Here is a 26,922-nt window from a genome sequence, read left to right on the forward strand (position 1 = left end):
CGCACGTGCTCCAATACGTCCCTCCAATGCACCCCACACGTGCTGTTTGTGATATAAGTCGGGGAAAAGGTTGTGACAGTCCATTCGCCTAGTGTATTCTCGTTCCAAGAGCTTCTGCACCTGCGCATTTCGCTGTGGTCGTGCACTGTCATCCATAAAAATGCAGAGCCGAATATACCAGTGAAGAAGATACACATCGGGAACAAATCGTGTCGCAATAACACTGACCGGGGAGTGTCCCGTGATAATATGTTTGGAGGTCGGTACACACATGCAGCATTATCCATCCCGACAGCATAACACTTTAATCACCAAGACAATCACATGCGACCATGTTCCTGAGTGCTTTACGTGTTACCACCTCTCGCTCTATAAGGATACGTAATCCGTCTTTTTAATAGTACTAACTTCGATTTTATGGAAGGCGACGCACGACTGCATCAAACGGAGGAGGTGTAGGGGCTCTTGGGACGAGAGGACATTCGATGAATGTACGGCATGTCCGTTTCCCGGACTTAAATCCCATCAATAACGTTTAGGATGCGTTGGGGAAGCGTATTGCAGATCGTCCATATGCTCCAGCGACTATCCAATTGTTGTCAGCCGTACTGGAGGGAGAATGGAATGCTCCTTACGAACCTTGTAGCCAGCAGGGGAGCCCACTGCCCAGCATGACATTCGTGGTGAAAACACCACTGTACGAAGAACAGTGTCCCACGTTTGGTAATGTCAAGAATCGCGGTGGTTTCTCGCTTTCGTTTGTGCTTCCATTATACACCATCTGATAAAAAGTAAACGTAATGCGAAATTGACTACCAAATGTCATGAGAGGTAGGTCCGCTAATTGAAAAGGAGGTGGGCAGTGCTGTATTGTCACTAGAAAAGCTTTTACAGGAAAATGTGTCGGTCGGAAGAGCTCAGTTATTTCGAACGTGGACTGATCATTGGAAGTCACCCGAGTAATAAATTTGTCAGGAACAGTTCAACGCTTCTAAAAGATGTCGAATCGACAGTTAGTGTTCCGATTGTGAAGAGTAAACTCGAAGGAACCAGCAGCAGTCGAAGTAGCTCAGTGACTGCTTAGAGAGTTAAAAAGAGTTGGATGTAATGGTCGTGCAGCTCCTTATAAGGCAAACATTTCCGTCATGAGTGCTAAGCGACGCTTGAGGTGGTACAAATAGGGACGTTATTGAACAGCAGATTACTGGAAACAAATGATCGGGAGTGATGAATCACGCTGTATATTGCAGCAATTCGACTAAAAGGTTTGTGTGTGATGAATGCCAGCAAATCGTTACCTCTCGTCTTGTGCAGTGGCTACAGTGAAGTCCGGAGGAGGTGGTGTTACGGAATGGTTTTTCTTTTTTTCGTGTCCTATTATTGTGTTTGAGAAAAAAATGCTGATGGGTATGAACTAAATTTGTTGCATTGTGTACTGCTTACAGTAGAGAAACAGTTCGCAGACGATGATTGAGTCAGCATGACAATACACACTGCCAGGAAGCACATGTGAGGAAACGGTTTGAGAACAGTAAAATTCCTGAAGTGTCCTGGCCTCTCCAGAGTCCCGAGCTGAACCCAGTGCAACAACTTTCGTGGTGAGATGGAATTTTTACTTCGCTACAGACGCCCAGCGTCCAGCAACAGTAACCTTCTCTGCTTTGCGGCTAATGAGGAAGAATGGGTTGCCATTCCTCCCCAAATTTTAAACACATTGTATATCACCCATTGGACAAGTATGTGCCGAAAAAGTGGGTTACGGATGGAAAAGACCCACCGTGGTTTAACAGCGCAATTAGGAGAATGCTCAGGAAGCAAAGGCAGTTGGACTCGCGGTACAAGAAAGATCTGGAGAATGAGGACAGGAAAAAGTTATTAGAGATTCGTGCTGCTGTAAAAAGAACGATGCGCGAAGCATTCAACCACTACCACCGTCATACCTTAGCAAAAGATCTTGCTGAAAACCCATGGAAATTCTGGTCTTACGTAAAATCGGTAAGCGGGTCGAAGGCTTCCATCCAGTCACTCACTGATCAGCCTGGCCTGGCAACGGAAGACAGCAAACCGAATTCTGGTCTTACGTAAAATCGGTAAGCGGGTCGAAGGCTTCCATCCAGTCACTCACTGATCAGCCTGGCCTGGCAACGGAAGACAGCAAACCGAAAGCTGAAATGTTAAATTTAGCGTTTGAGAAATCTATCACGCAGGAGGATCGTACAACCATACCGCCGTTTGAGTCTCGTACGGATTCCCGTATGGAGGACATAGTGATAGACATCCCTGGGGTTGTGAAGCAGTTGAATGGGTTGAAAATAAATAAATCGCCAGGTCCTGATGGGATTCCAATTCGGTTTTACAGAGAGTACTCTACTGTATTGGCTCCTTACTTAGCTTGCATTTATCGCGAATCTCTTGCCTAACGTAAAGTCCCGAGCGACCGGAAAAAAGCGCAGGTAACGCCTGTATATAAGAACAGTAGAAGGACGGATCCTCAAAATTTGAGACCAATATCCTTAACATCGGTTTGTTGCAGGATTCTCGAACATATGCATCAGCATGGCTTTAGAAAGCATCGCTCCTGCGAAACGCAACTCGCCCTTTTTTCACATGATATCTTGCGAACCATGGATGAAGGGTATCAGACGGATACCGTATTCCTTGACTTCTGGAAAGCGTTTGACTCGGTGCCCCACTGCAGACTCATAACTAACGTACGAGCATATGGGATTGGTTCCGAAGTATGTGAGTGGCTCGAAGACTTCTTAAGTAATAGAACCCAGTATGTTGTCCTCGATGGTGAGTGTTCATCGGAGGTGAGGGTATTATCTGGAATGCCCCAGGGAAGTGTGGTAGGTCCGCTGTTGTTTTCTATCTACATAAATGATCTTTTGGATAGGATGGATAGCAATCTGCGCCTGTTTGCTGATGATGCTGTGGTGTACGGGAAGGTGTCGTCGTTGAGTGACTGTAGGAGGATACAAGATGACTTGGACAGGATTTGTGATTGGTGTAAAGAATGGCAGCTAACTCTAAATATAGATAAATGTAAATTAATGCAGATGAATAGGAAAAAGGATCCTGTAATGTTTGAATACTCCATTAGTAGTGTAACGCTTGACATAGTCACGTCGAGTAAATATTTGGGCGTAACACTGCAGAGTGATATCCAGTGGGACAGGCATGTAATGGCAGTTGTGGGGAAGGCGGATAGTCTTCTTCGGTTCATTGGTAGAATTTTTGGAAGATGTGGTTCATCTGTAAAGGAGACCGCTTATAAAACGACCTATTCTTGAGTACTGCTCGAGCGTTAGGGATACCTATCAGGTTGGATTGAGGGAGCACATAGAAGCAATTCAGAGGCGGGCTGCTAGAGTTCTTACTGGTAGGTTTGATCATCACGCAAGTGTTACGGAAATGCTTCAGGAACTCGGGTGGGAGTCTCTAGAGGAAAGGAGGCGTTCTTTTCGTGAATCGCTACTGAGGAAATTTAGAGAACCAGCATTTGAGGCTGACTGCAGTAGAATTTTAGTGCCGCCAACTTACTCTTCGCGGAAAGACCACAAAGATAAGATAAGAGAGATTAGGGCTCGTACAGAGGCATATAGGCAGTCATTTTTCCCTCGTTCTGTTTGGGAGTGGAACAGGGAGAGAAGATGCTAGTTGTGGTACGAGGTATCTTCCGCCACGCCCCGTATGGTGGTTTGCGGAGTATGTATGTAGTTGTAGAAACTTTAGGCACCTCATTCCTCTAAAGAGTTCAAGCCGACATAAGGGCACAGGGTGGATATATTCCAAATTAACCCTCACAAGTTCGCTGCCGCGTCACGTGCTCGTAATATCACCGGGAAGCATTCTGTCTCGCTTCGAGGAGTGCTCATAATGATTTCGATGAATAGTGTAGAACTAATTCATTTGCTATACATAAATTATTGGTAAAAATACTAAAATTGGCTTTTAAGCTGCAACTACGAATTTAGTAATCTCCATAGAAACTCTGAGAACAGTCCCATTTGGCCTCAGTAGTGTGACAGATACAACACCAGTTTTAAATCTTTAGTGGCCCTCATACCATTATCACCGTCGCCTTTTCTTCCAAGGCGAAGACAGCAGTTTCCATGAGGAAATGTCACTTGCGAGTCTCCTGTGGAAGTACATAGAAATTCATTTGCCAAATAGAGACAGTAACAGTAAAGAGAAACGTTTGACGGCCGCTACCACCGAGTTTTATGAAGCCTGCAGAAAGACAAATTCAGAGTTCCCAAAACAATGGTGTACCAATATGTCAACGCAGCTATTTCATTATTAAATCAAGGTCTCTTTCCTTTGCCATGAATTTGTATGATGTCGATGTTAAGAAACGATACGGCAGCTAAGAAACTAGAACAATTTTAATAAACATTTTGGGAACAGCGATCAAAGTTTTGTAAACTTTTCCTTTTTAAAATTCAGTCTTGATTGCACCACGTATGATACAAGAACGTATCAGACCGGATCAGTAATTTATTCAAGAAGTCCGAAATAACAATAGCATTTGAAACTAACAATACTTTGCAAAATAAATTTAGACATACTGTAGGTAATAATAACGATAGATTTCTCAGATCAGGGGTGTACAAGATCCAATGTGGTGATTGTAGAAAAATATACATTGGCCAAACAGGCCCAAGCTTTACTATACGATACAAAGAACATACATCAGATACCGCTCGAGCAAAATCAGTCTTCGGCCACCACACAACTTTTAATGAGCATGCCGAAAGGACGGTACAACAGAATTTGCAAGTCCTTCATTACGCTAATAAAGGCTTATTATTAAATATTTTGGAGGAGATCGAGATATTTGCCCATTATAGAGATGCTCCGTTAGTGCTTCTCAATGAACAGTTGGATTTTCGTGAAAAACATTTTTATGATCTCTTTGACAAAATCCTATGAACATGTATGTACTCTTTTGTTCAGAAAATCATAGGACCCACTTGTATCCATGGCAGAATTGTACCTTAGGACAGTACGTAAATATTTATATCACAATAATAAACTTCCAACCAGAACATTACGAAATATGACTCCATTTTAATAAATCAGTTTCATGACATTTTAAAAAGTGTGTGTAATAAAATAGCACTCTGCAACTGATCATACCATTATTACATATATCACCAGTGGCAGATATCGTTAATATAAGACAGACAGACTGAATCTAGCATAGGTGTATACTTGCAGTCGATTCACAATTCACATATCGATATGCTGCCGCAATGCCAAAGACCTGAACAACACCACTGACTTTGAAACCATTGTGGTAGTACCACCTTAGCCCATAGAGGGCACACGGAGTATACATCGTCTGTACAGTTATTTTAAAGCTTTTAATTGATATTTTATACAATATTTAAGTAGTTCCATGGTTGTAAGGAGATACTTTATACATAACTACTTTTATGTTATTATTGTACTTTTTTTTACGTTTTGACGATTATGTGAACCCGATTTACATTGATTGGTTGACGTGAGGTAGAGGGAGAAGAGGTAGGCGGAGCATCTTCGTACTTAAGCGTATGGCCGTCACTTGCTGGCACCAGCTGACATCACAGCAGCTGAGAAGAGTGCTCCACCTTCCATATTCGAAGAATGCCGTGGGTGTAACAAGTGTTAGTGTATTTTATCCTTATAAGCGTTTTGTCGTATTTTATTGTCAATCTAGTAAAGTTTCTATTACTTTCTAAACTAAATTACAGGTCTGATGATGGTCATGTGATATGACTAAGACCCCTCACCTATGTTCTTGTAGCATACGTGGTGCGATCAAGACTAAATTATAAAAAGAAAAAGCGTAAGAAACTAGACTTGTACGTGGTGGATGAGGATTCGGCTCCCCTTGTAGCCAGCGCGATTAATTCGAATAAATAACAGTCATACCCGTCGAAATCGGTTGTGAAAAATAGAGACGACTTGATGCGAACTTGGCTACTGAAAGCTTTTTACCAAGTGAAACAGATCGTTCCTTCTAATTTTTCAACATGAGGAAATCCAAATAATCACACAGAAGACACTGTGATTCATAACAGTTTTCTGGACATTACAATGGCCGAGACATGGTTGTTAATAGGGTATGCGATCACCACAGACGACAATGCATGCCCTGCAACGTTCTCCCACGATGACCGCAATGTTGGTAAGGATTTCTAGCAGTTGAGCGGTCATTCCTCCACAGCACGGTTGACAGCAGTTGGATGGTCGTCGTAGTACAACGCATCCCACAGTTTCTCGATGGAATTTATCTCGGACGAATAGGAAGTTCAGGCTATTCCCTCAATGTCCTTTCGTTTCCAGAGCCACACCACCTGCTCGAGCGACCATTATCAGCCATAAAAATGAAGTCAGAGCCAAATGTACCACTGAAAAGAAACCCATGGGGAAGGACTACAGAGACAAATTAACATTGGCTGGTGACAGTACCGTATTCAGACATCTTGAGGTCATTACGCCCATGCAACACTTTGCCTCACCATACGATAACATAGAACCACAGAACGATCATGTTCTTGGGGCCATCACGTATTTCCACTTCTCGCTATATGACGGTACGTCCAGAACCATTACTCAGACTGAACCTGCTCTCTTCAGAGTGTAGTAGCACTCGAGCCCACTCCTCGGTGGCCCAGTTCGTATGCTCTTGGTACCATCACAACCGGTGCCGTCGGTTTGTCAGCGTAACACAATGTACTGTGGACAAAGATATCACCCTAATGCAATTGTCGTGCCGCAGTGGAGAGTGCCTTCCATTCTCGTTAAATGTGGTTGCGAGCACTTGTTGCGCAATGTAGCGATTGTGGTCGACAGTACCCACTCATTCGGGCAACAATACCTGTGGTTCGAAACATTCCCCTTACGCGTGAAACAGTGCTGTGAGCAGAACCAAACTCCTGAGCTACATTCGGCACGCTTCTTCCTTCTTACAGTTTCCTGATGACTCTTCCCCTTGTCAAGTCATCCAAATGCTGTCTTGATCACCACGTAGGCCAAGGTAACTGTACTTTTACCGTTCCTTCAGCTGCTAAATGTCGTTGTTCCAACTCCGTTTAGCCACGCGGGGTAGCCACGCGGTCTGAGGGGTCTTGTCACGGTCCGGGCTGCTCCCTCCGTCGGAGGTTCGAGTCCTCCCTCGGGCAAGGGTGTGTGTTGTCCTTAGCGTAAGTTAGCTTAAGTTAGATTAAGTAGTGCGTAAGCTTAAGGACCGATGACTTCAGCAGTTTGGTCCCATACGACCTTACCACAAATTTCCAATTCCATCTCCGTTTGTCGCTATTCTCACGCTGATCTCCCGTCCTATGACTTCAATGACCACTCCAATACAAGGTTAGATTGGTCACAATTCGACGCAGTTGTTAATATGATGAACTACTTTATCCATCCCGCCTTCGAATTCTGGAGAACAGTGCGTCAAAAATACAAAGTAGAACAAGAAGTGTCAGGACCAGACATTTGTTTTGACATTAGGGAATCACCTCCAAGGTACTTGAGGGAACTGTGGAGGGCTAAGACTGTCGGGGGACACAGGAATTGTAGTACGCAGAACAAATAATTAATGACGTCAGTTGTAGATGCTACTTTGAAATGGATGGCACAAGAAGGTCACCGCAGGCCGATAGGAAGACTGACAAACCGATTCTTCGAAATAAACATCTGAACATTACGTCGTGGTGTTGTAAGGTGTATGCTTCGCCGGCGATGGGCGAGGCATGACAGAATCTCTGACCAGAGAGTAGTTTATTGTTAGTTGTTGCTTGTCGCGAGTCTGCGCTAGTCTGCGCGAGTCGACAGTAGTAGTCAGTCGGATAAAGTCGTAGTCAGTCGACAGTAGTAGTCGGTCGGCTTTAGTAGCGAGTGGACAGTAGTAGTAGTCTGCGGGTGTCGGCATGCGTCGGCTGTGTGCTCTGCTCGCGACTCTGGTCAGGATTCTGGACGATGAGTATTGTTGTAGAAGGTAAAGAAGCAGCATTGCGCATATTTAATAATGTATGTTAATTGTAATCTAATTTGTTCAAAAAATGCGCCAATAATAATTTTTTATAATATAAAGTAACTCTTTTGAAGAAAAAGCATTCATTTCAATTTAAAAAAATTTTCCAATGCATTATCATTGCTTCTAAGAATCAAAAAAAATATACGCCACCATTGCACGAAGCTGTGTCGATAAATAAGAGCAGAAATAGTTGCAGTTTTTATTGAGGTAAGAATTTTTGCTTTTGTTATTCAGAATACAGGGCCGAAGGTCAGCGCTGCTGTCCTTATAAAATTTACCAGATATTATTATTTCTGTTAGGAGGTTACATTTCGTTCATGGTTCATTATTTAATTAATATTGTGTGAGTTTATGGTCAATTTTCATTTATCAATTTTGTGGGGAGTTTACGCAAGTTTCCATTTCACATTTTTTATTAAACATTATTTTTGCTGGGAGGTTACACTTGGCTTCATTTCAAATTTTCATTTAATTAATTTTCTGCGCGGAGGTTACACTTGGCGACATCCGGCCAGGATCGTATTTTTTTGTGAATCTTCTGATGAGTAGTCATATATCTGCTGTTAATTACTTAAACGTAGTTTGCATCTGGCGCAACGCATTTACTAATTTGTCACTCTTTCTTTCACAGATCATCGGCAATTTTTTTTTGCTCTTTGTTGTATTTGTGTTTGTTGCATTTTGCATTGTCTTTGTTTCATTTGTGAATAATTCTGATTTGTGAAAAATGCTGCGAAAAACTGTTAACAGTACATCGCGATGCGTAATGAGTGAAATAGCTGACTCAAATAATTTGACCGATAGTACTTGCGACACTCAGTGTAATAATGACAGTTCCCCATTTACAGACAATCAGTGCGTACCGACCACTTGTAATGATTTTTATCCTGGTGATGAACAAACGAATTCGATTGTGTCCTCTGCTAATTTAATGACAATTGATGACGCGGGGCGTTGTGTTGCAATGAGCGCTGCCCAGCTTGACACACCCGGTTTGCAGGATTTACGTGACGAACAGACAAATTTTTCTAATGAAAATGAACAGTGTAATCAGAGTAGGACAAATTTATTTAATTCCGATTTAGGGACTAACAGTGAACATCCGATTGGCGAACATTTTCAAGAATCACAAAATGACCGAATGGATACACAAAACGCGACAAAAGCAGATACACCATCAAACTGCACAGATAATAGAGTAGGTAATATTGGCTTGGATCAAATTATGGCAATATTGCTACAACAAAATGAAGATTCCAAACAATCGAAAAAAGAACAAAACGACAACTTTAAACAACTACTTAATGAACATTCCAAACAGCAGAATGAAAGACAAGACAACGACCACAAACAACTTAGTGAACAGATCAAACAACTTAATGAAAAACATGACAACGTTAATGAAAAATTAGACAACAATCCCAGATAGCTTAGCGAACAGATTACAGCCGTTGCCGCGCAGTGTCATGATACTAAAGAACAATTACGTGAGGAAATCGAGGCTTGCGCTAGTAAAAGTAGTGAAGAAATTAGATCTGTTGCTCAAGAATTGAGAGATATGCAAACAGCTACAACAGAATCACTTACAGGCGAAATTAGTGCAGTCGGTAAACAATGTTCTGAAAACGCAGCACAGTTACGCGAGGAGTTTAAATTAATGTCAGCAGAACTTTCGCGCACACTGGATGCCAAAGTAGACGCGAAATTCGACCAACAGAACAGTCAAATTGACGAACGTTTTAATCACCACCTACAAAACAGTGAAACGCGTTTCCGTAAATGTGTACAGGAACAGAATAAAGTTAAACGACAAGTTCTGGAAACAGTTACCGCACAAAGACGGGAAGATAAACGTAAATTGTTTACGAAAGCAAAAACATACGTAGTTAACAATATTGCTACTGTATCAGACGAAATTAACACTATCAAACAGTTGAACACCGAATTTCGTGATGAAATTTCCGATCTAAAATCAAAAACAGATACACACACACTAGACTTTCAGACAGTGACAGACAGATTCGAGCAATTAGAACAAACACGGGATTCCGATGTCATCAAAGTTGACATTAAAAAATTGAACGAAACCACACGTAAAATACAAAAGCAAATTAATGCTTCTGACACTAAAAACGATGATCAGTTAAAAATACTGACTGAAAAATATGATGAATTGGCCAGCCGTATTGACGTTATTGAAAGTAATAATGACAGCAAATCAGACGGTACTTCACCGATTTCGTTTAATCAAACACCTGAATTCCAAAATCTACAGCAGACAATCAGTAAGATAGATTCGTCTAATAATACGTTACGTAGAAAATTGTCAACTCTACAGCAAGAGGTAACAGAGATGAAAAATGTTTCAGCGTTTAATACATCACAGCAGACGCCACTTTGCGAACATTTGTCACACTCCCACAGCCAGTGTAACTTAAGTAATTTACAGAGACTACGCGACTTAAAATCCGAAGTGACACAGAGAAACAGATTCTTACGCAATCGTGAATCTGTTCACACATTCAGTGACGAGAGCGTTGATTATAAGCAATTTGTATGTGTAAAAAAATCTAAGATATTTGAAAATGACAGAGCACAGGTACACGCATTGAACTGGAGACTTCGATTTATTTTTGTACTTTCACCGCCATTACCTGTAATGCAGAAACTACAATTAGCATGGATACAACAATTTATTTTTGAATTTTCACCGGCATTTCCTGTAACGCAAATGCTAAAATGTATTTGCAGCGCGTAATAAACCTCAGGGGATTCATTACGCTTTAATGAATATGTGCCGTAGCGTGCACAGGGCCCCGAGCCGTAGTAGTGCTGATTCATCTTTAGTTTTCTGCACTGCTGCCTTCTCTTCTACTATCCTTTATATCTATCAAAACAGCTCTTTAACTATTGCTCTACCTAGTATTAAGAAAAGTGTAAAGAAAAACCGATATGACAAGTTTTTACCGGAAGTGACAATTTTTCATTAGACACTCCAGAAATGACAACCATGAGAACTTTAATACCAGACAAAAATTTAATCATCAGTATGTGTAAAATTTTCAGCAGTCGCTAACACATTTTAGTAACAATAGAGGTTTTTCACCGCAATAGCATCAAAACCAGCCAGTTAGGATACCTAACCAACAATGTAATGTACAAGGTCAACCAAGCTTTAATGTTTCGCCGCGTACACGTATAGCATCAGCTCCAACAAATAGTAACGCACAGCAACAAGGAAACCAGTACGTACAGAAAACACACTATTTCAATTCCTATCGCAATGCGCCGTATAGAAATGAATATCACGACAGACGTAAAAATAATGCGCACAATTTTCAGCGTAAATTTAATAACAGTGGGTCTTATCAGCAGCAAGAACATCAGCAACAACAAATAATCATGAATGAACCAGACAGTAGGTATCATCCAGAACGTAAGACGTCAGGAAGAAATAACAGAACAGTTCAAATAGTTGAAATGCCACAGTATCCTCCTGAAAATAATAACACGCCAGATAGAATTTTATTAAATACAGTACAGGTTGCATATTCCAGTAACGCACGCAATACTTTTGACACGCAGAATCTTGTTCACGAGAAGGTTATTTGAAACATGCTTTGTTGAATGCACCACTTTTATCGCACCCAGATCTTACCAGAAATTTTTCTATTGCCACCGACAGTTCTAACACCGCTTTAGGCGTACATATTTCTCAGGAAAGTGAAGAAGATGGTTGTACAGTAATTAAAAACATCGCTTTTGCAAGTCGCATTCTGTCACCTGCCGAACGAAATTATTCTGTTACAGAATTTGAAACATTATGTGTTGTATGGGCTTTTACCATATTTCGGCATTTCCTTTATGGAAGACATACCACCGTTTATACAGACCATAGAGCGATACAATTTTTACTTTCCGCTAAATTTACACACGACAGATTAAGTAGATGGAAACTTTATCTACAGGAATTTAATTTTACAATTGTTCACATTCCTGGTACACAAAATATTGTAGCAGATGCACTATCCCGTTCTCTCAGCAGCAATCAGCAAGACAACGCAACCAACTTCTGCAAAGCAAATTTCAGCGTCATGTACATTCAACAAGTTGCATTTGAAAATTTCATTTCGTCGTCATTACAAGACATAGCACAAGAGCAGAGTAAAGACAACGTATGGAAAGATATCAAACACCTTTGGGAAGATAGGAATAATGTTACCATTAGAAACCATTACACTGTACGCAATGACAATCTGTTTCGCCGCTCTCATCCTGACAGCAAAAATTGGTTATTATGCTTTCCTGACGAACTTGTTAAGAAATTAATCTGGTATACTCATTTAAGTTACGCACATTACGGAGCCAGAAAATGTTTTCTTATACTGAGACAGAACTGTTATTTTGTCAACATGGAGAAACGTATACGACGAGTTTTAGGCCGGCCGCGGTGGTCTAGCGGTTCTAGGCGTTCAGTCCGGAACCGCGCGACTGCTACGGTCGCAGGTTCGAATCCTACCTCGGGCATGGATGTATGTGATGTCCTTATGTTAGTTAGGTTTAACTAGTTCTAAGTTCTACGGGTCTAATGACCTCAGAAGTTGAGTCCCATAGTGCTCAGAGCCATTTGAACCATTTTGAACGAGTTTTAGCGTCATGTAAAATCTGCCAGAAAGCTAAATCACACACGACTTCACATATTCCTCCATTACATCCCATTTTACCTGTTAAATTGAGACACATGACCGCTGTAGACATTTTTGGTCCGATTCCCAGAACTAATAGAGATTTTTGCTACATCTTTGTCGCTGTTGAACTCACTTCAAAATTTGTTACCTTCACTCCGTTACGCAAAGCTACTGCTAAAACTGTTCCGAAAGCATTTGTAAAACATTTTCTATTTCATGTAGGGCAAGTGTTGAAAGTAATTTCCGACAATGGATCACAATTTCGATCTGCTATATGGACACGTATGTTACGAGCTAGAAACATCTCTCCGATCTATATATCCAGGTACCATGCTTCTTCGAACCCTTGTGAACGATTAATGAAAGAAGTTGGTAAATTGTGTAGAATATAATGCCATAAAAGACATATAGATTGGGACACACACATACTCTCATTCCAGGATGTAATTAATTCCTCGTGCGGTAGCGTTCTCGCTTCCCACGCCCGGGTTCCCGGGTTCGATTCCCGGCGGGGTCAGGGATTTTCTCTGCCTCGTGATGGCTGGGTGTTGTGTGCTGTCCTTAGGTTAGTTAGGTTTAAGTAGTTCTAAGTTCTAGGGGACTTATGACCACAGCAGTTGAGTCCCATAGTGCTCAGAGCCATTTTTTTTAATTAATTCCATACCAAATCAATGTACTATGCTATCTCCGTCTGTTATACTGAAAAATGTTGAACCACCTAACAAAATTAAAGAATTAGTAACCTGAATGAGATTTTCACTCTGCAGCGGAGGCGAAAGGCAAAGGTCCCGAGTTCGAGTCTCGGTCGGGCACACAGTTTTAATCTGCCAGGAAGTTTCATATCAGTGCACACTCCGCTGCAGAGTGAAAATCTCATTCTGGAAACATCCCCCAGGCTGTGGCTAAGCCATGTCTCCGCTATATCCTTTCTTTCAGGAGTGCTAGTTCTGCAAGGTTCGCAGAAGAGCTTCTGTAAAGTTTGGAAGGTAGGAGACGAGATACTGGCAGAAGTAAAGCTGTGAGTATCGGGCGTGAGTCGTGCTTCGGTAGCTCAGATGGTAGAGCACTTGCCCGCGAAAGGCAAAGCTCGCGTGTTCGAGTCTTGGTCGGGCACACAGTTTTAATCTGCCAGGAAGTTTCAATTAGTAACCTTTCCTACATCTCGTCGACTACGACACCATGAAATAATTGACATTACGCTGAACAACATCAAACGTGCCGCAGAGCGCCGGAGAAGACAGCAAAAACAGGTTTGTACACGCCGTGAATTTTACATTGGACAGAGGATATTAGTACGTACACACAATTTATCCAACAAAGGAAAGAGTAGATGCAGTAAATTTGAGCTTCTACACGCAGGTCCATATCGGATTCGCAGCATTCCTCACCCCAATGTAGTACATGTCTAAACTTTGAGAACTAGAAAAACCAAAGGGACCCATCACGTGTCGAACGTCAAACCTTTTATTTAATGAAAATATTTTATGATTTATCACACTTTAATGCCATTTCCTAATTTTTTATGATCGCTTATGCAATTATATTCACGTGAACACTTACTGATGATTGTCGTATTTTTTCTTGGCAAGTGCTCGGAAAGGTAAGGTTAGCATGCGGCTTTTCTTGTCGTTACACATCAGACCGTGCATATTTTCCATTTTTCATGTATGTATGATTGTTTTCCTGTTTTGTTTGTATGTACTATGAGATATTTAAGATATAATAAACACCAGTTGACTTTAACATTTTGCCTTATGATAACTAAACATCGTGACTACTTTACTTTTTTTTGCTGCTACATTGTGATACACTGTGTACATTTTTGCTTCTGAACACTGTCGATGTTTTTGACATATTACGTTTTCTGTCATGCTATGCTGTATGCTCAATTATGTTACTATAAACCAGTTTTTATCTAATGGGTATATGAATTAAATGCAAGACATTAATCTTTGTTCATCATTTTCAGAAAGAAATAACGTGTAAACGAAATAAATTAAACAGAAATGGGAATTTCACCTTTGGAATGAACGAAAGAGGATGCAGTACCTCGTGATGAAGAGTAAATGGATCAGAATTAACAAGCATTAACAAGAATATACTATACACATCGTGGAATAGCAGTCTTAACTAATTTTTTGTTTCAGAATACGAGGCGATTGATGCAGGCTGTCAGACAGAACTACACATCTTAGTTCTAGTGATGAAATATGATAGAAATAAGGAATAGTTGTATAATGAATAATGAAGTGATTTTTTTGCAGATGATAATGAATGGTGATGAATAATGATGAAGAATATGCTAATATGGATAATGAAGTTTTTCTTTGCAGGTGATGATAATAATGGTGTTATGATAATATGGATAATGAAGTCTTTTCTTTGCAGATGAAAATAATGATGAAGTTTATATACTTACTGTTAGTTAAGGGATGATATGTAGTTATTTAAGTATTTGTTGCAGTTCGTTTTGACAGTATGTCTTATATCGCATGGTATGATGACTGAAGGTTTTGGAAAGGACAGCTAGAGAACATATATATTTTTATACACATTTCACTACCTGTTAATTCGAAGTTCACTACTTTTCAGCATAATATGCGTTTCTTCTTTCAGTTTCATAATCCATTTTGTATATTTTGCAGGAGAAATTATTCATGAAATTAATGTGGTATAAATAGTTGTTTATTAAACCTATGTCGTTTATGAATGTGGTCACATATACTCTACTTGTTTCATAACCTTGCTACAGCTGAATCATGACGAATGACGTTACACATCTTCATTTGCAGCAATAACTCAAAAGCAAACAAAGTAATTACCAGTACCAAATAATGCTACTAGTTTAAGAGAGTTCTGAATAATACTGATCAGCTCTGAATAGTATGTCACTTCAATAATGACTTCTGAATAATACAAAAAAAAATGCTTTGTAACTGGCCAATGAATGCCACTGTTTATTGTAATAAGATTACCTATGATGCCAATGATTACTATAATTAGATTAATTATGTATAAATGCTATGCCAATAATTAACTCATTTTGAGTGATCACTTCTGATTAATACAAAAAAATGCTTTGTAGCTGGCCAATGAATGCCACTGTTTATTGTAATAAGATTACCTATGATGCCAATGATTACTATAATTAAGTGAATTATGTTAATACTATGCCATTCATTAGCTTCTGTCTTGAATGATGACCTCTGATGATTTGTAACTGGGCAATGAGTGCCAATAATTACTATATTCAGATAATTTTATGAACATTATTCTGTAATACTACATACATGGTACAGAAATGTTCAGTAACTGGGCGATGAGTGCCATCAATTACTCAAATCAGTTGTTAGACTAGTGTAATTCTCAATGAAGACTACTATGTGACTTAATGTCCTTCACCTTCTGACCTAATTACCAGAAATTACTGCAATATCCATTTGTCCTGTCTATCCTCATGATCATGGAGCACTGTATTTGGTTTTTGCACTAATTCTACGTTGGTCTACTTTACAAGAACATGGTGTTGACACGACATGCTGTCCACCACCTTGAGCGATGTAGATGTTATTATGGTCCCACTGTATGGTGTGCCTAGTGTACTATCAAAATGATAGCATGGAATATTATTACGACATTTCAGTGTCTTGGCTACACTGATTAATACTTCAGGTAAAAGAACTTCTGATTGTCTCACTTGGTGTTGTGCTTCTGTAGAAAGATATGGACTTTCAGTGCAGCTGCGTGCAACCTAAAGTGCTACAACCATGACGCAATCCTTCCCATTCCTTTCCTAATTCTTGTAAAATGATAAAGACATATACTGTGCGTGTGCACTTCCTTTCGTTTGTTAATAAGATCAGTTGTCCCGAAAATACTAAAGACTTCTATAGTGCATGTGCACTTTATTTCACTACTTGATATGTTTATTTGTTGTAAAAAAATGATAGAGAGTTTTACAGTGCGTGTGCACTCTATGCCATTTGTTAATATGTTTTGTACTCATTGTGTATACATTTTGTGATTCCCAGATATGTTCTGTATTAGAGTGCGTGTGCACTTTCGTCATTTTGTTAACATGATTTGTATTCATTGCATTTTGTGATTTCCTGATATGTTCTGAACTAAAGTGCGTGTGCACTTTATGACATTTGTTAATATGATTTGTACGAATTACGTATACATTTTGTGATTCCCAGATATGTTCTGTACTACTGTACATGTGCACTTTATGCCATTTGTTAATGTGATTTCTACTCATTCCGTATACATTTTGTGCTTTGCTGATATGTCTGTACACAGTGCATGTGCACTATATTTTATTTCATGTTCTGCACTTATATATCTGTAAATATTCTATGACTGTAAAGTTAGTTAATTATGAAAAATTTGTTGCCCCCCCCCCTCCTCGGTGGAGGGTTGTGTAAGGTGTATGCTTCGCCGGCGATGGGCGGGGCATGACAGAATCTCTGACCAGGGAGTAGTTTATTGTTAGTTGTTATTTGTCGCGAGTAGTAGTAGTCTGCGGGTGTCGGCATGCGTCGGCTGTGTGCTCTGCTCGCGACTCTGGTCAGGATTCTGGACGAAGAGTATTGTTGTAGAAGGTAAAGAAGCAGCATTGCGCATATTTAATAATGTATGTTAATTGTAATCTATTTTGTTCAAAAAAATGCCCCAATAATAATTTTTATAATATAAAGTAACTCTTTTGAAGAAAAAGCATTCATTTCAATGTAAAGAATTTTTCCAATGCATTATCATTGCTTCCAAGAATAAAAAAAAATACACCACCATTGCACGAAGCTGTGTCGATAAATAAGAGCAGAAATAGTTGCAGTTTTTATTGAGGTAAGAATTTTTGCTTTTGTTATTCAGAATACAGGGCCGAAGGTCAGCGCTGCTGTCTTTACAAAATTTACCAGATATTATTGTTTCTGTTAGGGGGTTACATTTCGTTCATGGTTCATTATTTAATTAATATTGTGTGAGTTTATGGTCAATTTTCATTTATCAATTTTAGTTGGGAGTTTACGCAAGGTTCCATTTCACATTTTTATTAAACATTATTTTTGCTGGGAGGTTACACTTGGCTTCATTTCAAATTTTCTTTTAATTAATTTTCTGCGGGGAGGTTACAGTGTAACACACCACCCCTTACATGAGAATTACAATTTTGCTGTTAATATTAACCAAACAATTCATTGCTACTAACGGTCATTTTCTGTAATTCACGACCTCACACATTCCATTTGCAGCAGCTTCCAGAATCTTTAGATGACTGTAAAGTTCTTAGTTTTCGTATTTATCGAGTGAACTCCTAAGGCTTTCTCACTTCAAGGTACCTGTCAAGAAGGCAAATAGCACTAGTGTAATTTTCTGTCTATTATGCAGAAAAATATGTTATTTGTACTTAATTTCTGCATTGTGGAATAACCACTGTGTTGTGTTCGTTCCGATAAGGAAGTAACGAGACAGGTATTCGGTCCAGCCTTACCAAACATTTCACACCATAACTTCCTGAATTGCGTGCAATCTTTGCAGTGGTGTTCAGAGTTATTTCGCTCGAATAGGCTACGCCCAATTCCCTACCCAGATGTGTGTGTCACTACTACCCATTTATAACACCGATAGCGGCGAAACAGTAAACTTATTTTTCCTTAATTTCTTTCTTTCCTAGTCATAACGGATAAGAGATAAAAACTGTATAATTTCGTCAGACAGTCAAGTAAATGTTTAAATAGTATACGGTGTATACATTGCCCACAGCGAGAAATATAGTTTCATTCAGAGCTTAAGAGAGTAACGTGCATTCTACATGATAAGTCCATTTCACACGTCCTGAAACACTTTTGTCATTGTTGTCTGTTGTTGTACTGATCTGAATACGAATCCTGGCGCAGAATGCAAACTAATGCATTAAACCCCTTCTTCCTCCGACATAAACTACCGTTACTCCCGGTAGATTGTGTCCGTGCCATTCCTCTACTGTACACGTCAAGCGGATCTTCATAGACGTCATCGCCATGTCCTGCTCTCGGGGTACTTTGTAACAGGTTGGGAATAGTGGCATTGAAAATGTAGGTAGATTAAAGCGCTTTTTGTAGAAGTAACTTGATTACGTCACTTCAAGGATAGCTCTATCGTTCATTCATGAATTGAGGGAGTCCCCAAATTCTATTCTTGTCTGCCCTGTTCCTGCCGTGACTATTAAGAAACAACAAATGAGAGTAGCTCATCATCGGTAGAGGGGAAAAAAGTAGACTGAGAATTTCAGTGCTAATCGGACATATTAACACTCTAACGTTTACATAGAAATAAAATGTATTACAAAATTATCTCCATGAATTTTTAACCGTCTTCTAGGGTCATCTGTCAGTTACAAAGGTTCATCATATTTTTATGATGTGTTTATTAATGCACAAAGTAATTGTCTGAGATATTTTACTTGTCACCAAAAGTCTGTAAATTATTTATTATTCAGGATGTGCTTGGCGACCATTCATAAGTGGGGGGGGAGGGGGGGAAGGCTGGGGGACAGAAAGTGAGAGGATAACATTTACCTCACAATAAAGGGAGGAGAAGATAATGTTACAAATCTGGTGATGACGATTCTACGTATAAAGAAACGTTTCTTGTCAAAGGTACATAAGACCGGGATGTAATGTTGGTTCGTTCATATGTGCAGGCGGTGCTGGACCGGCGCAAGGAGTCGAGCGCTGTACCCCTGGCGAGCAGTGGGTGCACCACGCCTGACGACCCGGGACTTCTGGAAGCCACCTATCCGTTCGCCCTCGTACTCAGATTGCGCGTTTTGCAGGTAAGGTGACAGTCGCTGGTGTATGATTAGTTTCAGACACATTATGGTGAGGAGGTAATAACAGTACCCAAAGTAGATAGCGACCAGCGTAGTAGATAAGCGCTTAAAAAAAGGAAGGTACACGAGTTGGACAAAAATACAGGAAGTCCGTGAGAAATGCATGCTTGAGTGTAAATGCAAATGCTAGCCAAGTCTGCAGTTTGCGCTGATTTATTTGGTAACGAACGGCATCTGTAGAATGTCCTCAAGACATTGCATGTGTCAATCGTGATTAGAACAGTATTCTATGTAATTGTGAGTGCATTATGTCGGAGCGAGGTGAATTCGAGCGTGGGCAAATTGTAGTTGTTCGAACGATGTGTGCTTCCGTAACCAAAGTAAATAAAGTTTCTGGTGTTTGGAGAGTCACCGTGTCGAAGATTTATACCATAAACAGGAAAGCGGAAAAACATCATCCGTCAAGTTACAACGTGTGTGTGTTAACTTATCGTGAAAGACGACCATTAAGAGATGAGACGAAAAACTAAGAGGACGACAACTGCAAACGTCACAGCAGAACAGAATATTACTCTCGCCAACCTCGCCAGAAAAATGAGCTGGAACTACAAAACCACTCACCAAGGATGAAAAAGCCCTTAACAAGAAGCCGGCCGGTGTGGCCTTGCGGTTCTAGTCGCAACAGTCTGGAACTGCGCGGCCGCTACGGTCGCAGGTTCGAATCCTGCCTCGGGCATGGATGTGTGTGATGTCCTTAGGTTTGTTAGGTTTAAGTAGTTCTAAGTTCTAGGGGTCTGATTACCTAAGATGTTGAGTCCCATAGTGCTCAGAGCCATTTGAACCATTTGAGTCTTAACAAGAAAACGTAATGCCGAAGTCACAAAACCTGTGCTATGGAACATTGGAAAAAATAATTTGGTCCTATGCGTCTTGTTTTTCATTGTTTACAGCTTCTGGCAAGGTTACGACCAAAGACTCGCTTATGATTTGGCCAACCACATTGTGATATTAATGGGCCTCAGGGCTACTCTGCAAGATCGCGTTACAACCAACGGTTCTATGGGTGAATGATGAGGTCTATCCCATGGTATAATATTTGTTCTTCAATTGTGATGCGCCTTCCAAAACGGCAGGTTCCCTGTTCACACATCTAACGTCGCCGAGGTCTGGTTTTGTGAGCATCTCTCCTAGTCAACACTGAGCTCAATACTACTGAGCCTTTGTGGTCTACTTTGAAGAGAAGGATTAGTCATCCTTACCCAGCTCCATAATCGTTACCTGAACTTGCCACTGTGTTGCAAGACGAATGGTAAAACATTCCTTTGTAAAATTTACAGGGCCTGTATTTACCCATTCCGAGGCGACTGGAAACAGGTTTCAGTGCCAACGAGTTTCCTACGACTTATTAGGCATGGTAATGTGTTCTCGACTTGGTCCCTCTTTTTGTCGAACCCTGTAGGTTGGGGTAGGATTGGTAGAGGATAAAAAGGAGATCGGCAGAGATATTTCGGATGAATAATCCCAGTTTATCCTTGAGCTATTCAGGAAAACCAAATCGCACTTACTCGTAGAGGCCAATGGGTGTGCTAGAACATACGCAAAGGAAAACTTGAACAGCAGGCCAGGAGTAACTAGTTGCTTGTGAGGTAACACATATTGTTTGAAATCTGGCTCTTCAAATTACAGCTCAGATACACTGATGAGAGAAAAGATTGTGACCACCGACATCATGGCGTGTTGGTCAACCGTTGGAAAGCAATGCATCAGCGATTCTACGTGGCATGTATCCAACAAGTAATTGGTAAGTTTCCGAAGGCTTGAGACAACAAGTGAGTACATGTAGGTCAATCATTTCCTTTTCTTAGCGGACCAGTGGTTTGTGGGCGTGGATCTGGCGTCCGATACTGTTTTTTTTTTTTCGTTCCATCGTGTTAAGAATCGAACAATACGGTGGCCAAGGCATCAACGTGGGGTCGCCATTCTGTCGCTGTGAGAAGGGCAGTTACCTTGCTTCAATATGCGATTCCCTTGGGGAAGTCATCACGCGTGATGGGGTGCTCGTGATCCACAATGATGCTTCAATTGTTCACAGTTGTCATACTTCGATCACCACTACAAATCCGAGGTGAATGTCCGCCATAGCATAATACTGCCCCTACCAGCCTGTGTCCGTGGTGCGGTGCATATTTCGAACAACCGTTCGCCTGGATGACAGTGCATGTGTGTACGACCATCGACCTGATAAAGCAAGAAACATGACTCACTTGACCAGGCGGCACGTTTTCTTTGATCCACAGTCTAATGTGTGTGATTCCATGTGCACTGCCATCATAACGGACACTGCGATTTCGACAACGCTGGAACACGTTAAAGTCGTCTGCTGAGGAGTGTCGCGTTCAACAATGGGTGCTGCACGAGGTGCTACGAAACATTTGCGCCTGCACCAGTACTGAACTCTGTCGTCAGATCTCAGCTTTACAGAGCGGGCTAACCTTCGATCTCGTTCTTTAATGAAGAGGTCACGTCCATCATCCTCTCGCTTACTCGTCATTTCGCCGTCCTTCAACCATTTTTCATACATGATCACTATACTAGCACTGGAGCAGCTGAGTAGCTTTGCCATTTCCAAGGCCTTTCCCAGGCGCCACGCCATACTAAACTGCACTTCAAATGGTTCAAATGGCTGTGAGCACTATGGAACGTAACAGCTGAGGTCATCAGTCCGTTAGAACTTAGAACTACTTAAAACTAACTAACATAAGGACGTCATACACATCCATGTCCGATGCAGGATTCGAACCTGCGGCCGTAGCGGTTGCGCGGTTCCGGACTGAAGCGCCTATGACCGCTCCGCCACCGCGGCCGGCAACTGCACTTCGTCAAAGTCATTTATGTCAGTGGATTTCTATGTTTGCGAAACGTTTTTTCGAAAGAAATATTTCCTATTCATCCTGCTCCACTTTCCTTACTGCGTCACGTGCTCACGTCACCACGTGGTGGTATTCAATATCGCTGTGGCTCATCAGTGTATGAGGTGACAAGGACAGGTACTACACTGAATTGATCAGCATCATTAGAGACACAGTTACGTTTTATTAATAATTTACATTCACTTGAAATCACTGTTTTGAGTAAAAAAATTTCACACTGTTCCTTTTTCTCATTACACTGTGTGAAATAGTTGCTAGTAACCTCCCATGCGCAGTTCAGTAGCCCCAAAATAGTATAATTCATGTATGAGAAAGTATGTAATTCACGTGATTGCTATAGCTAGCCTTCTTCACGAAAGGAGGAGACAGACGGAACACAAAATACTATAGACTTAGCAGCCAAATCCCCATGATGTTCTAAATATTAAGGAAAAAGATTCTCGGCCTCGTAGAAAATGCAGTGGACTTTAATCGGACAATGGAACATTCTCTAGAAGAAGATATATATTACATCGGGCCATTTTTCTCTTGTGAACGAAATTTTAGAATGGAGCTTTTACAATTAATAATTTTATTGGGACTGTTTAAGACTGGGGAGCGTTCCACTCAACAGCGTCAAAATATCGTCGAACAGAAATAAGATATCTGTTCATACCATGCTAGTATGTTCATAAAGTACACAGTGCTGTTTCATGCTTTCTCGCGATGCCTGGAACCCCGATCTCTAATTTTCCTTTATCACGGGTAATTTTGAAATCGTCTGTTCTTAATACGTAGGCCCATTAACTAATGGTTCTTGTGTAATCGATCATTTGCTGAATCATCATATTCTCGCACCCTATTGCTATATCTCTCATGAAGTATCTGCGTACTTTCATCAGATTCACTTAATCTAACTGTCACACAGTAACAGAAATAACAGCCACAAGATGTAATTAAGTAACACAGAATGCAAAGTAATTTCTACATTAACATATGTAACACAAAGAGAGTAAACATAGCTTGTCGCGGGAAAAAATTAAAGCTTCAAGAGTAACCCACGGCACAAGGACGTACTGAAATTCACTGCTTTCCAATAGTTAACTGCAAGTAAGCAGTCTGATCAGGCAGGTATCATGGCACAAACATACCATCCGCTGTAGTTTAAAAAATACAGCACAGGACATTTTCGACTCACAGTTTAATGTATTTTTGGTATAATTTGAGAAACATACGTAACAGAAAATGTTGCTTGCATACATGGCATATTTGAAATTCTCAGCATTTGTCGGTAGAGACTTATTTTTCACTATTCGTAGCTGTGATCATATTCCATGGGTGTAAATTATACGTGTGTTAGGTGTGCGTTTCAAATCGCATAACGCTCCGAGATAGAAACTTCGTTTCTATTTCAAACTGTGTGACGTGCTCTTGGACTACTTCTAACTAAACTTTTTCTCTTAACAGTAATGCAGTTTCATTTAACCATTTGAGAAGATTTACGTTATATGTCCCTTCTTGATTAACTTCTTACTTGTTTTCTCACGTAGTACGTTTATCAGATTCAGTGGTATGTTATCATTACGAGAAAATTTTTCATTACTCTTCCACGAAGAATGTAATTAGTGAATGAATGTAATTACTGAATGGTTTCCAAAACTGATAATCATTTTAAATTTTTTGAAATGAGAGTTGCAAGACATTGTCATTTCCCAGAATCTTTTCGAATAGTATAGTGGACGAAGCTTAGCTGCCTATTTGGGGAGTAATCCGAGTCTGCAGAATACTGTTGATGGTTTCCCGTTCAAAATATTATTCAGACGAAGAATGACGTCTGATGAATACAGAAAAATAGATAATAGAGAAGGTGTCTTTATAATGACAAATGAAAGGGAGAATGATACCTGAGCAACCATTGTAAACAAATGATCAGGATGTCAGACCGTAGAGTTTATGGCCATTCCTGTAATGCTGATTATAAACTTGGATCCAGCCCGTATGTTGAAGTTAATTAGTCTCAGGTAATATATCGCTCAGGACACTGGACTGAATTCCGTACTTCCTATACAATTCTTCCCATCTAATCGTACTTCTCGCTGGCCTTTCGTTTCACATTCCTCTCTTTTTCGTCGTCGCAACTTCCATTTCTTTTTCTTGTAACGGTTGGAGTCTGGAGGGGAGAATTTCTCATCAAGTCTCTGTAAGAGAAACGAATTCCAAGGGAGGCTAGCGAAAGCACTCCCCGTGGTGAATCTCCCACATCTTTCTTCATTCTGGTTCTCCCCGTTTCACTTCGTGTGGCAAAGGCCACCCTGCCATTAACTACCCTGGCCATGTTCCAACACCTCAGCAACGCTTCTCAAACCGGTGCCGGGATTCTTACGTGCATACGAAGAAAGAACTAAGTGTGGATTTCTCGTGACAGACAAATAGCTTTCTTTCACCACTGGTCACTAATAAATTCATCACCGACAAAACGTAAAATGTAGCTCTTACATCCATTATCAGCGTCTTTCTTCCCTCTGCTATCAGTTGTGACGTCATAGGACTGTATTAATGTCTTTTATCGGCGTAGTGCCACGTCAACATTAATTATTTTACATATTAGAGATTTCACACACATTTGAGAGCAATTTTTCTTCCGAAGACGTTCCACATATTTTTTATAATTGAGAAGTTTGAATGTTCTATTCTCTACTTTGAATCGCTGGTATTCGTCCTGGAACCTTTTGTACAGCCGGAACAGAATATGCACTCCGTCTTCAGGCCACAAGTGGCCCATCGGGACCATCCGACCGCCGTGTCATCCTGAGGATGCGGATAGGAGGGGCGTGTGGTCAGCACACCACTCGTCCGATCTTTATGATGGTTTTCTTTGACCGGAGCCGCTACTATTTGGTCGAGTAGCTCCTCATGTAGCATCACGAGGCTGAGTGCACCCCAAAAACGGCAACAGCGCATAGCGGCTGGATGGTCACCCATCCAAGTGCCAGCCACGCCCGACAGTGCTTAACTTCGGTGTTGTTACGGGAATGGTGTATCCCCTGCGGCAAGGCAGTTGCCATGGATCAGTATAAGAGGTAATTAAAATTCGAGAACCAGAGTAAGGAGAGGATATTTCTGCTTCCTAAATTCATGGTAATTGTAGCCGACAAACCCGGAATTGCCCTGACATTCATTTTATCAATTTTTAATTGGAAAAGAAAACAAAAAGCAAAATCTGTTGGTAGTGTAATAGCAAAAAGAATTCATTTCCATGTCATTGTGAAAACGCTTTTGAAATTGTGAAGCAGCCATACAAAGTAATACGCAGAATGCATCCGAATTAAAAGGTAAAGAATAAATGTATTAAAAAGTTATGCACGATGCGGCATTTTTTCACACATATCAGTGTTCGTGATGTCATATGTCTTGAACTATGTGGCGTATAATGATATATTTCTGTAGGTAAATTCAGCGGTACATATGGTTACTGTCTGTGAAACACGTTGCGAATAGTGTCACTAACAAGGGGATAACAAATTTAAGCGTCACGCATGTTGCAGCAGTTTTACACGTAACTCAGTGCTTATTACATCTTATCTCCTGATCTATATGTCATACAACGATAAACTTTTGTAGGTACATTCAAAGGCATATATAGATACCGTCTGCAAAATGTGTTGCGAATTGAAGGTATAGGAAACAGCTAATGAACTTAGACGTCAATCAAAATGCAGCAGCTTTTCACTCATCTCAGTGTTTATGATTTCATATCTACTGAAATATTATAGGTATCTGGTTATTACGCTGTTATTACGCTTATTGCATTGTTGTCTGACAGTAAAGGATGTGTGTACCAAGTTTAGTTGAAATCGGGGCAGTGGTTTAGGGGTAGGTGTGGAATATACACACATACTTTTGTATAATATGTATGGATTAATTAGATGGTAAGACGATATTTGCCCATGCAAAAATTTGCTTACTGAAACCGCAGACAAGGTTACACAAGTCCAGCGTAGATGTTGCCGACAAAACAAGCCGGTTAAGCTACATTTTATGATGAACGCTGTTAAAACATACTATCGAAATGCATTTGACTTCATGTGTGACCAGTGTAACGCAAAACACAGCAATTCGTTATTCAAAAGAATGGTCATTATGGCATTAGTAGTGACACGATCAAGTAGATTTTCCTAGACATCCTACAAGCGGACACGTTAGTTTTAATGAAATAATAATTTAAGGACAGATAACAAGATTCTTTCCCAATCGGAAACTGCCTGTCTTTTGCAGCTGACCCTGTACAGTATCTTTCTCAGAGCTATATTTTACCTTAAAAAGACACATGTAAGTCAGCGGTGTGCTACCGTAGTCTGCCTTCGCAGGTATCAGCTATTTGTGTAAGTTGTATGCTTACTAAGTACTGAAGTCAAACATTTTTTTTAAGGAAACAAATGCGATTAGAATAATGGTGAACATATACAATAAAGCAAGTCATTCAGA

At 40.5% G+C, this 26,922-nt stretch overlaps 1 protein-coding gene across 1 annotated transcript in view; it reads left to right on the top strand.

Moving 5' to 3' along the window:
- Window positions 1–26,922, top strand: part of LOC126252475 (uncharacterized) — a 340,371-nt gene that overhangs the window by 277,400 nt on the left and 36,049 nt on the right. Inside the window, exon 3 of the mRNA XM_049953369.1 lies at window positions 19,400–19,531. Within this exon, the coding sequence (XP_049809326.1) occupies window positions 19,400–19,531 (132 nt within the window). The remainder of the gene's footprint in view (window positions 1–19,399; window positions 19,532–26,922) is intronic.

This window comes from Schistocerca nitens, chromosome 4 (genome assembly GCF_023898315.1).
Source record: "Schistocerca nitens isolate TAMUIC-IGC-003100 chromosome 4, iqSchNite1.1, whole genome shotgun sequence".
In the NCBI taxonomy this organism is placed as follows: Eukaryota; Metazoa; Arthropoda; class Insecta; order Orthoptera; family Acrididae; genus Schistocerca; species Schistocerca nitens.